This window comes from Arachis hypogaea, chromosome 19 (assembly GCF_003086295.3).
Source record: "Arachis hypogaea cultivar Tifrunner chromosome 19, arahy.Tifrunner.gnm2.J5K5, whole genome shotgun sequence".
NCBI classification, from domain to species: Eukaryota; Viridiplantae; Streptophyta; class Magnoliopsida; order Fabales; family Fabaceae; genus Arachis; species Arachis hypogaea.
In genome coordinates this window covers 98,213,200-98,223,803 of record NC_092054.1, presented here as the reverse complement: position 1 = coordinate 98,223,803, position 10,604 = coordinate 98,213,200, and the positions used below count along the sequence as shown (strand labels likewise).

General features: G+C 35.4%; 2 protein-coding genes across 4 annotated transcripts; both read right to left on the bottom strand.

Moving 5' to 3' along the window:
- Positions 1–2,041: 2,041 nt before the first annotated feature.
- LOC112778545 (uncharacterized) lies at positions 2,042–4,866 on the bottom strand. Its single transcript, XM_025822852.1, has 4 exons — positions 4,833–4,866; positions 4,011–4,284; positions 3,067–3,504; positions 2,042–2,807 (listed from the first exon to the last, which is right to left on the bottom strand). The coding sequence occupies exons 1-4, from the start codon at positions 4,864–4,866 to the stop codon at positions 2,042–2,044; spliced, it is 1,512 nt and encodes a 503-aa protein (XP_025678637.1).
- A 275-nt stretch (positions 4,867–5,141) lies between these two features.
- LOC112775088 (granule-bound starch synthase 1, chloroplastic/amyloplastic) lies at positions 5,142–10,165 on the bottom strand. Of its 3 annotated transcripts, none has more exons than XM_025818555.3 (14): positions 9,799–10,165; positions 8,687–9,085; positions 8,220–8,300; positions 8,021–8,119; positions 7,815–7,904; positions 7,630–7,693; positions 7,436–7,536; positions 7,246–7,355; positions 6,914–7,157; positions 6,653–6,829; positions 6,337–6,528; positions 6,085–6,171; positions 5,869–5,997; positions 5,142–5,489 (listed from the first exon to the last, which is right to left on the bottom strand). In XM_025818555.3, the coding sequence occupies exons 2-14, from the start codon at positions 9,029–9,031 to the stop codon at positions 5,373–5,375; spliced, it is 1,836 nt and encodes a 611-aa protein (XP_025674340.1). In that variant the 5' UTR covers positions 9,032–9,085; positions 9,799–10,165; the 3' UTR covers positions 5,142–5,372. The 3 variants fall into 3 exon arrangements, with proteins under 3 accessions (XP_025674340.1, XP_025674342.1, XP_025674341.1); XM_025818557.3 differs by having other exon boundaries at positions 9,675–9,854; XM_025818556.3 differs by having other exon boundaries at positions 9,483–9,851.
- Between the last annotated feature and the right edge of the window lie 439 nt (positions 10,166–10,604).

The following is a 10,604-nucleotide window of genomic DNA, read 5'->3' as shown; positions in this document are numbered from 1 at the left end:
AATTCAAAAATTATTATTTCTTAAAATTTTATTTTTTAATTTTAATTTTTTAAATACAATTTTTTTTATTTAAAGTAAGTTTGTCGTACTCTGGCAAATTCTATAATTTTTATAGAGTTTGTCTAATTTCCGACGAACTCCACTTCAAATTTTAAAAAAAATAGCTAACTCAAATTCTTAAACTTCACAATGGAGGTAACTATTATCATCGTTTCCAAAATACATAAGAATACACAAGAGTACACAGGAATAAGTCATCTTTTTATTAGGAAAATAACGGTTTTTTTATTTATAACAGAAAAAGATCGTTAAATATGACTTATTCTCATGTATCTGTGAATTTCTAGAAACGATGATAATGGTTGCCATTCCAGCCAACAATATTAAAGAAGTCATGTTCGATGTATTTTTGTGTACTCTATGTACTCTTAGATAGATAATAGCTTAAAAATTTGAGTTTCGTGGGCTTTGAAAAAAATTGAAGTGAAGTAGCGAACTCTATTAAAAATATAGAGTTCTTTGGCGAGTACAGCGAACTCACCTTAAATCTAAAACATAAAAAATCGTATTTAAAAAATTAAAGTTAAAAAATTAAAAATAAAAAAATAATTATTTTTTATTTTATTTTTTAAAAAAATCCTTCAATTCATTTTAATATTTCACATTTACATTAATTTTATGGAAAAGAAATAATGTTAATGCACTCTAGCAAAAAATTGGAAATATAAGTATTATATTATAAAAAAATTTGATCAATTCAAATAATAAATTGTTTTTATAAATTCATATTATTTATATAAATATAGTAAATGTACGGTTAATGTAATAAGAATTACAATACTCTTGACTTAGTAAAAACATTTTAAGTAACTACTTATTTTTTGGGTTGACTTTTTATTCCAATTTGTTAAAGTTCAAGCACTTGAATATACTAATAATTAACAAAAGTAATGATTAGTTTATTACTAATTCCTTTTGTATAATTACATACATTATCACTTTTACAATTTTATTTTTTTTAAAATTTTTTCTTTTAAAACAAAGAAGCTCAACACAAAAATAGAGTGAACAAGTCTGTAAAACAATAAAATAATACTTATTTTAAACATCTAATAATTTATTTTAATGTTATTTTCAGCATTATCATCAACAACAAAAAGAATCCCAAACCTTCACTCTTTGTGGTTAAGAAGAGTCATATTGATGATTTTCTCTACATATTTTACTTTATTTTAAAACAATCTCACATTCCTTTCCAACCAGATGTTCCAAACTACCGCGAAGAAAATTATGAACCATTTCTTACGCTTCTCCTTACTAAAAGTTTCACCTATCCAATTTAAAAAGTGTTCCTTCAAAGTACTCGGGAAGGACCATTGTCTGCTAACATCAGATAACTAAGCGCATCACACCTGTCAAGTAAAGTCACAGCCAAGAAACAAGTGATGAACATATTCAACATTCTTATTACACAAAATACACACATTATCACTCGGATTTATAATTCCAAAACGACCCAATCTTTTCTTTGTATTCACCCTACCTATCAAGACAAACTATGCAAACAGCTCAACTTTTGGAGGAACAAACCCTCTTCATATAGTCTTAGTAAAACTATAACTTGTCACGTTATCTGCAAGTGTTTCTGCCTGCAACACTTACACAAAAAAGTTAGTAGAAAATACACCTTGTCTGTCAAACTTCCAAACTACTCTATCCTCTCTGTCAATAGCTAGTTTTATCGGCCTTAGAGTCTCGTGTAACTGGTTTACAAGTTCCAACTTCTATTGAAAAAGCTCCTGCCTCCATTAGAAGTTTCAAATCCACTCTAACTCATCCTAAAAGCCACACACCTCTATGACTGATTCTTTTTGGATTGAAACTGAGAAGAGCCTTGGAAACCTATCCTTTAGAGGGCACAACTTAGCCAAACATCTTCCCAAAAATGAGTTCTTCTTCCATCACCAATCTCTATGGACAAGCCAGTTATCATCTTATCTCTTATATGTTTCTCCTTTATCTGTAGCTGACATATGTCCTTCTATGGACCCCCTTTAGTAGGTAACGTCTGGGTTGATAATAGCGCATTAGGAGAGAGATTGTAACAAGAGTATACCACCTTCTTCCACAATGGATACTCCTCCTTTGAGAACCTCCACCACCACTTAAATAGAAGTGTTGTGTTATGAATCATCGCATCTCCGACACCTAACCCACCCAACTTTTTTGGAGCTTGGACCACTTTCCAACTAACCAAAGCCATACCATTCCTTCCATCCTCCTTACTCCACAAGAACCTTCTCTGTAATGAAATAAGTTTCTCCATAACAGCCTTCGGCATCTTATATAAGCTTAAGTAATATACTGGCAAGTTGTTTAGTACTGCTTTGATGAGCACCAACTTCTCGGCTTTGTTCAGTACCTTAGATTTCCATAAGCTGAGCTTCTCCTCCACTTTGTCTATAATTGGCTTCCAAGTCTTAACCATCCTCGGGTTAGCTCCTAGAGGGATTCCAAGGTATCTGACTGGAAGGGTAGCTTCCTTGCACCCAAGAAAGCTCCACATACTTCGAACCCACTGTTGTTCACAATTGATTGTGATCAAACTAGACTTGTCAAAATTGATACTTAAGCCCGACATCAACTCAAAGCATCGTAGAAGCCTCTTGTAATACTTATTGGTCTCCTCCTCTGGTGGATAGAACAACACAGTGTCATCAGCAAATTGAAGATATGACAATTCAATATTATCTCTCCCAACGAATAATGGGGTTATCCAGCCATTTCTAACTGCTTTTCCAATTATTCTATGTAAGACGTCGACAACAAGTACAAACAAGAATGGAGATAGAGGATCACATTATCTCAAACCTTTTTTCATCCTATACGGCTTCGTTGGTGAACCATTTATCAACACTGACTTAGAGGTTGTGCTGACACACTCCATAACATATTCCGTCCCTCCACCTTTACCCAAAACCTATCTTCTGTAGGATAATATCTACAAAAATCCACTTGACTCTATCATATGCTTTTTGAAAGTCCAGTTTGATTATTGCCGCTTACTTTTTTCTTATTTGAAGCCAATGTACAGTTTCACAAGCAATAAGTGCTCCGTCATATAGTTTTTTATCCTTAACAAATGCACTCTGAGTCTCTCCAACCAGGCCTGGTATAACTGCTCTCATTCTCCTTACCAACACCTTAGAAATCACCTTATACACACAACTCACCATGCTAATTGGTCGAAGGTCCTTGATCTCCTTAGCCCCAATAAACTTTGGTGCCAAAGCAACCCAAGTTATATTAGTATCAGTCGATAACTTAGAAGTCTGAAAGAACCCCACCACAGCTGCTGTGAACTCAACCCCAATCTCGTCCCAACACTTTTTAATAAAATTCATGTTGTACCCATCACTTCCTGGTGCCCTAGAAGATTCACAGTCCCATACTGCATCTTTAATCTCCTCAACCGACGGCAACACCTCAAAGCTGTAGCATCCTCTTCAGATATCATACCCACCAGACCATCCCTAAAACCCACCATAAGAGGCTCCTCCTGATGATATAATTTCTTGTAGAACTCTCTAATAGCAATTTTTATTCTTACTTGATTTCTTACCAACCTTCCATTAATTACCAGTGCATCAATCCTGTTGTTCCTCCTTCTTGTTGAAGCTATCTATTTCCAGGGTAATTCTTTTCTCACATACCACTTCTCACAAAAAGTCACTAACGCCTTTCTTCTTGCCTCCACCGTTCCGGGATATACTCCATTGCTTACCATGTTATCTATCTTCTTGATCTCTTCCTCAAATTTCGTAATTTTGTTATCCATGTCTCCAAAATTGTCTCTATGCCATCTCCCCAAAGGAATTGTCAAGGCCTTCAATTTATTTATGAATTGTAGCTCCCCTAGCCCCCTCTATTCCTCTTTTACCATTCTGAAAAAATCTTCATGTGTAAACCATGAGTCTAGGCTTCTAAACGGTCTAGGTCCATCTCTCAACCTTGAATCTTCCACTATCATCGAGCAGTGATCTGACAAGCCCCTCGGTCCTCCTCTTAAGCGAATCTCAGGGAACTCCTCAACCCATTCCAGACTAACCAGAACTCTATCAATCCGACTGCAGGAACGACCTCTGAACCACGTAAAATTACGGTCATTAAGCAGTAAGTCCAACAAGTTTATATCTTGTATCCAATCTTTGAAGTCTTCAGCAGATGCTGTTAGGCTAGTAGTATCTTTTCTTTCCTCAACGTTTACAATCTCATTAAAGTCTCCTATAAAACAACAAGAGACCTAACACAATTTAGCAGTATAGCTCAACTCCTCCCACATAACAAATTTTTTCTCTTTAATATGAGCACCATAAACCAAAAAAACAACACAGTTGAAATTATTTTTTAATATGATCCCTTCCACACATAACTATCTCTCCCCTTTTCAAAATTATTAATAATAAATAATAATGTCAAATATTTACTTTCTCCAAACATGTGGATGAAAAACATACTAATATTCATATCTTATTACATGTATTAGATGTGAAAATTATTATATCAATAAACCCACAAGGGCCTACATCAGTGTTATACACTCATAAATATCATATTAACTCAGATATCATTTATTATGGAATAAAATATAAACCACATTTCAAATGATGAAGCCACCTGATACAACAATAGATGATAGAAAATGTATAAGTTGATACAATATCTCAGAGTCACATCATACGAATACAATATTAACATAATACACAATATTTTCCATTGGTAAAACTTGATGCATGCAAACAACAATTTAGATTTGCATTGAACGATCTAACGGTTCGCAATGTCATCTTCATGTGAAGATGTCATTATAAGAGCATTTACTTTGCAGTAATCTGAATCTGAACTTTGAAATTACATAAAGTGCAAAACCAATGGCAAAAGAATATATAAGAAAACAGATATGGCATGCTTCTCTATGAAGCCTATCTACTAATAGTTTATACACTAATAGAGTACATCATTACCCAAGAGTCAGGTGCTTCAAGTTTAATTGATAGAGTTTACACACCTTACTCTGTTGCTCATGTTGGATATAAGTTAGTGTCTTTTTGTTTTAACCCTTTTTATTTTTCGAGATGAAGTTTATGTTAGTTACTTAGTTTTATAAATTGCTTGCAAAAAGAACTTTACACTCAAGTTCCAATATAAAACTACCGGATCCCTTGGAACCCAGTTGATAATTTTATGAGCTGATGGCTATACCTACAAATTAAACCATAATGCAGGCCAAGCATTACATAAATTTCTTGGCCATGGCCATTACTTTGTGAACTAAGGAAATATATTTATTATCTATCTATTAGGGACGGTGTTCAAGGGGTGGGTAGGTTTTCCTTTGCGAGAGGAGCAATCTCCTCTCCTTCAATTCCAGGTTCACTGCCAGCAACGCCAAGGCTCAACAGCATCTTTTCCCATAGTTTTGCTGGTTCCTGCAACATAATCAATCATCCTAATGATTAGTGGAACTTTATTTTTCCGTTTATGTTTTATATCTAAACAAGCGTGCTATAAGTAAATAGCATGAGATCATTCCCTTGCCTTGGCTTGTCTAACAACTTAAGCTTTCGGGAGGGATGATTTTCATGTCATGCCATCAAAACTTTTAATAACAAATAGGTCTAGAATTCAATCATTGTTACTCTCCATTTTTCTGAATAAAAGTTGAAATTTTGAAAAATGGTAGGATGGGCCTGTCACTTGTGTAAAAGGACATATTATATAAAAAAAATTATTCGCAATTCTTACGGAATAGTTTAAATTTTAAAGAGAAATAGTTTAAGTTACATGCTGCGTGGTGTGTGCTATTACCTTCCATGAGAAGTCTTGGGCCATGCAGTTCTGGACTATCTCTTTCCAGACCGGGGTACCGAAGGTTGTAAGGGCTCTAATGACGGTAGAAGTTAACTTTTCCACATCAGCTGGGTCAACAGCATCACACTGAAGAACAAACGCAAGTTATCAATCTTTAGTTAACTCCTCTATCAAATCAAAATGAAACAAGGGTATTTGTATACATCTTTATACCTCAACACTGAATGCTCCAGCATGGAATCCAGTATATCCTTCTATCACGGTGTCAACAAGTCCTCCAGTTGAGGAAACTATCGGAACCTGTTGCAATGTCGCAGCAGAATTAATGCCTTAGACAATGAAACAAAAATATCGGCATTGAACATATCAAGGTCTAGAATCAAGCAAGGCATGTAAAACTCGACAATTAAAATTGGCTTGTAATTTTTCCAAGTAAAATTAGGGGGAAAAAAGAAAACACTATACCGTTCCGTAAGGCATGGCATGCAACTGAACAAGACCACATGGCTCAAATCTACTTGGGATCACTATAAAGTCCGCCCCAGCGATGATCTTGTGGGCCAAAGGAGTATTGAATTTCGCTATCCCTCTTGCCTTCTCAGGATAGAGTTCCTCCAACTGTTCAATTTGCTTCTCCATGTACTTTTTGCCGGTTCCCTAAAGAAAAAAAACACACACCACTCATCAGCGCAATTTTGCTTAGCTAGGGGTAACAAGTAATGAAGATTCAGAGGGAAAAGAGAAAAAAAAAAAAAAAAAACAGTGGAACCATGAAGCTTACAAGAACTATTATCTGAACATCAAGATGGATGAACTTTGAGATGGCTTCAAAGAGAATATCTGAACCTTTCTGCTCTTCTAGCCTACCAATGAACCCTATGACAGGGATATTGCTGTCAACAGGCAAGCCACACTCTGCTTGAAGGGCTTGTTTCAGAAGGCATTTTGCCTCGGTGACCTAAGAACATAACTTTCTAATAAGGATTTTTGTGGTCAAAGTTAATAAGAGAAAAGCACATTTCACAGAGAAGGTAGCACTTACAGTCGTTGCATCATAATGTATGCTAATAAATCTATCGGTTTTTGGACTCCACTCCCGATGGTCCATACCATTTCTTATACCGGTGATGCCAACTGAACGAATTATGGTGTCCAATTCGACGCCTCTGTCCTCTCCAGAAACAAGTTCCTGGGCATAGTATGGACTCACAGTTACAACCCTGTCTGATTCTATTATTCCAGCCTTCATCCAATTGATTTTCCTTCCCTTCACAGGCTTATCGTACCTGAGAAAAGCAAAAAGAAATATGAATATTGAATCACAATAGATTAGTCAAATGTACAAGCACCAAAGAAGAGATAATGGTATCATACCCATCCATAAAGTCAAAGGAGCTCCTGAATTCATCAGGTAAACCGAGAAGAGGGAAGTCTGCAAAGGCAAATCTTCCCTGGTAGGCTATGTTATGAATACAAAATGCAACCTGCCATGAATGAACGAATAAAAATCAGCTTCCTGAGAATGATGAAAGCAGACATGCAAAACAATTATTCCAATGCTCACCTTTGCATTCATGTAAATTCCCCTGGACTTGTACATTGATTTCAAGTAGCAAGGAAGAAGAGCAGTGTGCCAATCATTGGCGATAAAGACTACATCTTCGCCTGCCAGAATACAGGGGAAAAAAAAATTTGTAAACATTTACTCAATCATTCCCCCCGCCCCCTATTTGAAGATTTGAGATGAAAGATGAATACCATATGGTCCTGAAAAATATGGGTTGCTGTTTAGGTTCAAAACCCTTGGAGCCTCAAGTGCAGCCTGAAAATTGTTAAAACATTGACAATGTCATCTAAAATTCACCATAAAGTAGTTGATTATTTAACAAAGATTATTTATACAGGGTAAACTATAGGAAGCAGGTGTTAAGAAAATAAGCTACCAGGCACAACAAGCTGAATCTAAACTGGTTATCTGCATAATCTTCTCCGGCCTTAGGACCATATAGTTTTGACTGCGTCTTGCCCCATACCTTTCAAATTCCAAATGTAAAAGAAATCAGTTTAAGATATAAATTCAAGCCTGGGTTTAATTCAATCCTATAAGTTCTATGGGATGGTTGATGCCTTAGAAAGAAAAGAAGTTAACCTTCTCAAGGAAAACTGGATGATCCACAAAAACGCGATCGACTCCTCGCTTGAAGCAGTGGAAGTAACGGACAGTTTCCACTCTGTCACCAACTTTGATCTTTCGTCACAAAATAGGAAAACAAGAACATTATTAGTTACAAGGGATAATCTCCTAGATCCTTAACTTGTAGATACATACCAAGAACAAGTAAGTTTACCTCCACCAGAACACTAGTGTCCCATGCATCCTTGTATTGGTCATAACGGGGAGACACTGTCATAACACGGTGCCCATTTGCCTGAATCAATTTGAACAAAGCTAATCAGATATCATATATAATAATTAAAGTGAAGAAAGCTTCTCATAGCACTCTTAGATCATCTTTCATATATATATATATTTTTTTATTTCTCTAGACTTTTACAAATATTCTCCATTAAAGCCAAGATTGTTCAAGGTTACAGCCAAATATTATGCCGTATAAACAATAGTTAAAATTTATGTCCATGTGAATACACGGAGAATAGTTGATGCCTCCATCCTCTTTATAATCTGTCATTATTAAAATCTTTAGTATCCAAATATATTGATAAAAGGATGTTACAAAACGTGACATTGACAAAAGAAAAATGGAAATTGATGGACTAAAAAGTAAAAACAGAAGAAACCAATCAATTCACTTACAGCCAATCTTGGGGGAAGCGCACCAAGAACATCACCAAGTCCTCCAGTTTTGCTCCAAGGTCCAACCTCAGCACTCACAAAGAGAAAGGTCATCCCAGTTTCACACACAATCTTCCCCACACTCCTGTCACTGCCACTCTTCTTGCTCCTCACGGAGACAGAGATATTTGTTGCATGTGTGGTCTTCATGTTGAGCTTGTTCATGGATTTCAACCCATCATAGGTCATTCCCTGGCTGTTCAGGCTCACCAGTGGTGATCCCGCCTTCGCCTCGGTTCTAGCGCTTCCATGGTGGTTGAGGCACCCGGTTCTTGACACCACATAAGGGGCTGTCACAGTTGCCATAGCTTATTTATCTTTGTCCCTCAAAATATAAAAGCAGCTCAATAGCCCCTTCTTCTGCATGTCACACGCCAAAACCATTTCTAATCAACAAAGATTTGAAAGATACAATTTAACCATAAAAATGTAAACTAACTTGATTACATCAAATATTGGATTAGTTCCACAAAACTACCCAACGAAACTTCTCATGCATTATCAAGGATCTACTTAGAAATCACAGGTTAATGATTTTCTATTCAAGCATTTGATGGCAAAATTTGCCTAGTTTCAAGGATATGAATGAAAATTTCAGATAACTTATTAATACTCCCTCTGTTCCATAATAATCACTTTGAAAATTCGATACATTAAAAAAAAGTGTCATAAAAGTTGTAAATTTCCGAATAACAGATATTGCAGAACAGAGGGAAGAGTAGTAAAGCCCAGAAATCAAACTAAATCATGGCCTTACATGAGCAGAGCATCAATAAAGTGAAGCCAGCTCTATAACAGTGATTATAAGTACCGTGAGTTCTATAGCGTATGTAAGACTATACACTAAAGAATACACAAATTAGAGAAAAGCTTGGCATGAATCAAGTTATGCAAGTTGCTGAATTAAACAATTAGATTTGAGTCTTATAATAAGCTAAAATGCAAGAACCCTAAAAAGTAGGCGACAGTGAGGCGAAAAATCTGGATCCAGTGATGATGTGTACTTTGAATCATTCGAACAAATTTTTAAAGGGAAAAAAAAATAAAAAGAAAAAACGGTTAGTGTTATTTACCGGTAAGGGAAGAGTGATGACTATTGAGTGTGTGTGTAAGTGTGTTGGTGGCTGCCATTAACAAAGACCTCTGGTGTTGCATTTGTAGCTGAAGGGTGCCTAGTGCCTACTATCTCTGCCTACGATATGGTGACACGTGGCAGAGACTGACAGATTTCATCATACGAGCCTCAAGATGATAGTTTTGTGGGGCCATGGACGTCATGGGATTCTTATGAATATGCTGAATATGCGAAGGAAATTTTTGCACTTTGAGGACAGTAATGAATCATCACTTACTATTCGTGTTAGCACAAATTATATAAGAAAATATTTTGTTGATTGTGGTGTGGGCTTAATTATGTGGCTCTTGAATTTTATTAAATTGAGGGAACCAACGGCCCAAATATTATTCTATTTATGTGATTATTCATTCCATTGAATAGTACTAACCACTAAAGAGAATTTTATTAAATACTATTAAATAATAATATTCATTTCTATTAACACATATTTAAAATTTCATGAGATATACATCCGTTCCATCTAATACTTAAATAAATTGTCTGAAGAATAGTGATTTAAAAATAAAAGAAATTTAATTATTTTAACACATTTAATACATAAAAATTTATAAATTTATAATTAATTTATATTTTCTACTCAAACATGCTACTTATAATAGTTTTAAATTGTATTTTTGGAACACGTTTTCCAATATATACAAGTAGCTTTCTGTGTTAAATATTAGAGTAACTGTTAAGAATCAAGTGGGGGAGAAAGGGGACAAACGACCCAGCAATCCATACAGTCATGCAGATCCATCA

What these genes read in the sequence shown, in the direction of transcription:
- LOC112778545 (XM_025822852.1), bottom strand. Translation starts at nt 4,866, where the DNA reads ATGACATCTTCACATGAAGATGACATTGCGAACC. An exon ending in TGAAGATGACATTGCGAACC is followed by an intron (nt 4,285 to 4,832) that starts GTTAGATCGTTC and finishes GTTGTTTTATAG; the next exon opens with GAGACTTTAATGAGATTGTA. An exon ending in ATGATAGTGGAAGATTCAAG is followed by an intron (nt 3,505 to 4,010) that starts GTTGAGAGATGG and finishes TGATATCTGAAG; the next exon opens with AGGATGCTACAGCTTTGAGG.
- LOC112775088 (XM_025818555.3), bottom strand. Translation starts at nt 9,031, where the DNA reads ATGGCAACTGTGACAGCCCCTTATGTGGTGTCAAGAACCGGGTGCCTC. An exon ending in GATTCAGCTTGTTGTGCCTG is followed by an intron (nt 7,694 to 7,814) that starts GTAGCTTATTTT and finishes AACAATTTTCAG; the next exon opens with GCTGCACTTGAGGCTCCAAG. An exon ending in TCCTTTGACTTTATGGATGG is followed by an intron (nt 7,158 to 7,245) that starts GTATGATACCAT and finishes TGCTTTTCTCAG; the next exon opens with GTACGATAAGCCTGTGAAGG.